Source organism: Ipomoea nil, unplaced genomic scaffold (assembly GCF_001879475.1).
Source record: "Ipomoea nil cultivar Tokyo-kokei standard unplaced genomic scaffold, Asagao_1.1 scaffold0205, whole genome shotgun sequence".
Taxonomy (NCBI): domain Eukaryota; kingdom Viridiplantae; phylum Streptophyta; class Magnoliopsida; order Solanales; family Convolvulaceae; genus Ipomoea; species Ipomoea nil.
Window position 1 is genome coordinate 1,113,589 of NW_017616633.1, and position 6,301 is coordinate 1,119,889.

Here is a 6,301-nt window from a genome sequence, read left to right on the forward strand (position 1 = left end):
ACATAAATTAACGGAAAGATAATATTTAACGGAAAAGTTAACGGATAATCATATTCATCGAGGATAAATTAGGAAATCTTAAAGGAAAACTTAAAATTTGTTCAATTTGACGGCCATTTTTTCTACCCATTATAAATTTAACTCTCTTGGACTCTTATTATAGTAGATATCAAAATTTTCCCCTTTTATTTTTCTCTCCTTCACATCACACAATGCCCAACGAAAAAATTCTTAAAATCCACTATTGTGGATGCTAGTTTTTTTGAAGTTTTTGAGGTGCCAAGTAGGGGGGAGAAAAACGGGGGAGAAAAAGGCTAGAAAATGGAAAAAAAAAAAAAAAACAATTTTGACAAAAAAAAAAAAAAGAAAAGAAGAGAAAGACATGCCAAACATGCAATGGACTGCATGCGTCATGTTGGGCGCAGAATTGCTCAAAATGTGCGGCCTACGAGTCACTTTTATCAAGATGTATGTAAGGCTTACTAAAAACTTAATTTGCAAGAGAAAAAAATCCTCAAAACCCATCTTTCCATTGTTCAAAAACCCCTCATTGGTTTTCAATCTCTGCAAAAATCTTTCAAAATTTACAAATGTGAATGCTCTTATTATAGATGTGCTAATTTCACCCTCAATTTTTTTATTATTGAAAATGAGTGATAGCAATTAACAAATGAGTGAATTTGAAATTAACTCTAGAATTTATACAAAATTCACCCTCAACTTTCTTATTATTTAAAATGAACGATAGCAAATGATTAAATTTAAAATTAACTCTAAAATTTATACAAGATTTCGTGATTAAGTAGCTTTTTAAAGATCTAAATAAGAGTATAAGCTAATGAAACTACTAATGGTGAGTTTCTAACTCTATTATTGAGACTTGATTCGAGTATATTAAGGAGAAAGAGTAGTGAAGCAAATTAAAGTAATGTCTTAAACATTAAACTGAAACAACATTGTTTTAATTTGTAGCATATATAGGAAGAGCCAGATGAGATCGGCCTCCTAGCCTGCCTATACACTGAACACAACTGAACAAACAGCAACTCGATCAACTACATACTACTTAACAAGACAGACCATAATATAATATAAAATCCTTTTATTAGGATTCAACAACATAACATTTCTTAATAGACAGACAAATTAAACTCTCATCAGCTTCTTCTTTGATGTTTTGTTTGGTTTGTTTCTGTACAGCCCGGCCTCCTTGAATAATAATTCTCCTCAAATCCGATCCGATCCATCAGTTCTTGAATGTGAGCAGCCCATGTCCAGGGATGAACCTTGCATCTTCCTCAGTGTACACATGAGTCTCATTCTTCAACCTAATAACAAAATATTTAATTAAGGTTTGGTTGAAGCCATGGATAGGATGGAATTAAAAGTTGATATTCTTACGTTGTGGCGACGGTCTTGTTCAAGATGGTGGAGCTGTAGAAGGAAGAGCCACTGAGATACAAAAGCTCTCCATCAATTGTGTCTGCAATTTTGGTGTCTATCATTGCAGAATCTACGCACAATGGCTCATCAGAAGCCTGCATATATGAATGCATGCAATTAATTAATCAGTATCTATATATCTGCTAATTATTCATTCTTCAATTTGGTTTGGTTTTAGAGTATGTAGAAACTAACCATAACCCATCCCCATGTATCAGCAAAAGATGGCACATGTGCTGTGAAAACAATCACATCTGCAGCATATATATATATATATATATATATATATATATATATATATATTGTCAGTCACATCTTATATTATCTGGATGGACATTATATTATATATATATATATATATGATTATAAAAAATAAAAACGAAATGCTACTTACGCTTGAACACTTGTTTGATTGTGTAGTAGATAGACGAGAAGACCTCCTTGTGGGTGAAAACCCCCGCAGGTCCAGCCTGCACCGTACCAAACACTCATCACTTTTGAAAATGTATAGCCGGAAATAAAGTTAGGCTTAGCTAGTTATGAGCTATAGCTTAGTGATAAACATTTTATCCATCCTAAATCCTAATACAAACAAAGGAGAGTATGTAATTACCTGAGTTACAAAGATTCCACCTTCACTGAGCTTAGGCTTGAGAACATTCTCATAAAATGATTTGGTGTAGAGTTGATAGCAAGGCCCTCCTTCAACTGGATCAGCCAAATCTCCCACTATCACATCAAACTTCTCCTTCCTCTGCTCCAGCTCAGCCCTTACAATTACCAATCAATTATTAATTAGCTACTTGGTATCCCAACTTGGCCCATTGGGCTTCACCAAAAACTTATTGGCTACAAGATCACTTACTTTGCATCATTGATCACCAAATCAAGCTTCTTATTATGGAAAGCCTCATAGTTTGCCGTTAGGTGTCTCCGGCAAAACTCAACTACCTCCTGCAACATTCACCAACACATCCAACGTTATTATTATTATTATTAACTAATCAAACAAAATTCACACTCCTTTCGTTCGCGTCATTTTATGTGTCTTGTTCCGTTCAACCACACAGGGTCAAGTTTCCGTGCTAACAGTGTTTTTCATGCGGCAATGCGATCACGCATCATTAGGTATGCATAAATGCTAGTGTATTTTGTGCATTACATTTTCAAACACTGTATGGTGCATTGATGCATACCTAATGATGCAATCCACACTAATTGCACAGAAAGCCCTATCCTCATTCCTCATTTTAACTAGTATCCAACCACACATACTCAAATATTTTTACTATTTAACTTTTTATATTGCTGTCTTGAAATTAAGCATATTCATTGGACAATTACATTGTATTTATCGTTCTAACTAAAAATAAATAAGATAGAATTATTATTTTTTGAAGTTGCTTTTATTAAAAGTTGTAATTTTAATAATGTTTTTTTTTTTAATGTACTTAATTAGCAGGTTAGTGTTGGCAATAGGAAATGTTGATCACTTTTGACTTAATCCCTACCAACCTATTTATGTCATCATGTAAATAACTAGCATGGATTAAAAGGATAAAAATTATTTTTTAATGCATAGTTGGGTTCCAAGTCAATTACCTATAAAATCTATATCACTATCATTACACACATGCTACTCCCCACATCATAGTGCTTCTCATTTATTCTTTTCTTTTCTCACAAGTCTAACTATAGACACAACTTTAATTTAATAATTTTCAAAAAATGATTTTTCATGTTTAGTAGGTAGAAGGAATAATGTGATATTGTATGAAATAAAATGGTGATTCCTAAGGAACAATGATCTATGCATAAGAAAGAGGAAATGATTCTTTTAATTTGGTATAGATTTTGTTTTTCTAGATTTTTATAAAAGTGATTGATATGGTTCTATTATTAGGATTTTGTTAAAATCTTTAAACACGGGATTTGTCATTTTGTTAAAAGTTTAGAGACTAAACTTATACCGTAAATAGTTAATTGACTAAATTTACACGACTGTCACAACTGAGTGATCAAAAATGTCATTTTTCCTACTAAATATATGAAACAATTTACAATGCAGTGTGTTTTGTAAAATTGTACTATGTTCTTTGGAAAGTTGTACTCTCATCCTGTGTACATATGATCAAGCATAAGGTACAACTTTACAAAAGTCACGTCATTGTAAAATTTTCTTTAAATATTTATACCTGATCGATATCACACATGACCACTTTGTCAATGGACTTGTGCCTCAGTGCTTCCCGTGCTGCAGAGCCTTCACCACCTCCCATTATGAACACAGTTTTTGGGCTGCAATTTTTATTCACCAAAATTGTTATATTAGTTAATAATGCAATAATTAACTTTATTTTATAAGGAAAACAAATTAAATATTGTGTCAAATTAAAGAAGATTATTAAACATTGTTAAGATTGAATAATTAGGAGTTAAGACACTGACTTAGGGTGACATAAGAGAGCTGGATGAATTAAGCATTCATGGTAGATGAACTCATCAATCTCTGCACTCTGCATCTTTCCATCTATCACCAACACCTGCATGCACGCGTAACAATATTTTAATATTCATGAATAATTGATTTTGACAAAAATAAATAAATAAATTATAAGTTGATACCTAATCGTGATTAAGAAATTATAATTATAATTATAATTATATTTACCTTCCCAAACCTCTTTGTGTCCAAGAGAGCAATGTCCTGGTACTCGCTTTTTCCTCTGTGCAGCATCCTATTGGGAAAAACAGCAAATAAAAAAAAAAAAATGTGTCATGACAAGATGGTGTGACATATTTCATGTCAAAAATTTCGCACAATTTTGAGAAATATTTTCTATCTTGTCTTTAATATCGCTTTTTTATAAAGAAGGAATAATTAAGTATTCATGACGTAAATGTGCGTTTTATTTCAACGTATAACGAATATATTATATTGAACATCCATTCCAAATATGTATATTTTGTGTGTGTATACCACCGTACTCAAAGGCATTATTAAGACATACAGAGTAATTCATCGTTTTCTTAGGTATATTGGATAGTCAGAAGGGAGGATAATGGAAATGACTCTTTCAAACTCTGAACATAAATTCTTTTTAGGAAGAAAATGACTCATTCAAATTTTTTGTTCAGAAGAAATGAAGGAAATGACTCTTTCAAACTCAGAACATAAGTTTTTTTAGGAAGGAAATGACTCATTCAAATTTCAGAACGTATTTTTTTGTTTCAACAAGGAGATGATTCTTTCAAAATTAGAATCAACCAACGAACTGAGTACACTGAAATGAACATATATATATATATATATATATATATATATATATATATATATATATATATATATATATATATATATATATACCTGTTGAGGGCAAAAGACCATTTGAGATCAACATCAATCTCTTCCTCAAACCAAGACCCATCAGTGAAATCATTATTAATAACCTCCATGGGAGCTGCAATCTCAAGCTTTGGGTGGTCACAATGGAGCTTATTAGAGAAAGTGGTGTTGCTGCAATGGAGCAATTCCACACTGCCTTCACTACCCATAGCTTAAAAAGGCTATTAATTAAAGGCTTCAAGAAGAAGAAGAAGAAGAAGAAGAAGAAGAAGAAGAAGAAGAAGAAGAAGAAAGACCGAAAATAAAGAGAAAACAACAAAGAAAGCGAGCGAATGAAGAAAACGTGAAGACGAGAAAAAACTAAGTTAAAAACAAGTTGGGTGTGATTGAATCTTGCCATACGTTACGAACCCTTTTATAGCCTTCCAAAGATAAAAAGTCTCTTTTTTTTTTTTTTTTTTCTTTTTTTACAAAATAATATTTAAAAAATGATAAAGAAAACGCCAAATTTAACTTTATTTTCGGATTCTTTTAAACTTTATCTTTCATATTAAATAGTCATATAAGTTGAGAGTCAAATTACTGAAATTAGTTGGGGCACCAGCCAACATCACTTTAAATAATAAATACACATAATTTCATTAAGAAGGTTCATATCAGATTTGATATATTACATGGGAAGAATCAAATTCCACCAATTTAGTATATTTTTTCATGTCGAGATTGTGTACATTATATATTATATTGCAATTTAACTTGTGTATATGCGTCATGTCCTTATCTCCTAATTCGTTTTATACATTTATCATTTTGCTAATTATATTTACATCGACCCTGGCTAGTTTTTAAAATTTTGATATTTAATTAGGAAAATGATCAAATACTCCCTAGAACTTTATACAAAAGTGTAATTAAGCCCTTAAACTTTAAAAATGTGCAATTAAGTACTTCAACTTCATAAAATCAATCAAATAAGTCCACTTATAAGGTAACCAATAGGTTAACGGTAACTGTCCAACTACCTCCTTCTCCAGGAAGAAGGTGACGCTCGGTTGCCAGGCGAACGACGATCAATACCAAGTATTACTTGGTAGGTGATCGAACTTGTTTTGGGGGTCCTTTCAATCGAGCTAATGAAACACACAGAGTCAACCACACATCCACTGAGACTCAATCTCATAACCTCCCACATGGGAGAGGTCACTACATGTCATCTGAGCACAAGGTGCTTGGCGGTGACAATTTAATTATAGTTAATTTTAAAGATGCTGATAAGATGACAAAAGAAAAATAAAATAAAATAAAATAAACATATAGCCATAACCTACGTCGCATGCAAGTGTTGTGTTTGGGATCAGCATGGAATCGGTATGCCATGAGACCAGACTTAGATAACAATGGGATTTTTGATAAATATTTAATTAAATGTTAAAAAAAGTTTTACTAAATAATTATAAGATAAGAAGTTCGGTAAAAGGAGAATAAATTAACACAACAATTACTGCAATAAAT

General features: G+C 31.7%; 1 protein-coding gene across 1 annotated transcript; it reads right to left on the bottom strand.

Moving 5' to 3' along the window:
• Nucleotides 1-911: 911 nt before the first annotated feature.
• LOC109190822 (thermospermine synthase ACAULIS5-like) lies at nucleotides 912-5,112 on the bottom strand. Its single transcript, XM_019341452.1, has 11 exons — nucleotides 5,085-5,112; nucleotides 4,811-5,041; nucleotides 4,115-4,181; nucleotides 3,892-3,986; nucleotides 3,639-3,741; nucleotides 2,309-2,397; nucleotides 2,057-2,213; nucleotides 1,838-1,913; nucleotides 1,639-1,697; nucleotides 1,402-1,538; nucleotides 912-1,328 (listed from the first exon to the last, which is right to left on the bottom strand). Exons 2-11 carry the CDS (start codon nucleotides 4,996-4,998, stop codon nucleotides 1,247-1,249), a joined length of 1,053 nt encoding a protein of 350 aa, XP_019196997.1. The 5' UTR covers nucleotides 4,999-5,041; nucleotides 5,085-5,112; the 3' UTR covers nucleotides 912-1,246.
• Nucleotides 5,113-6,301: the final 1,189 nt, after the last annotated feature.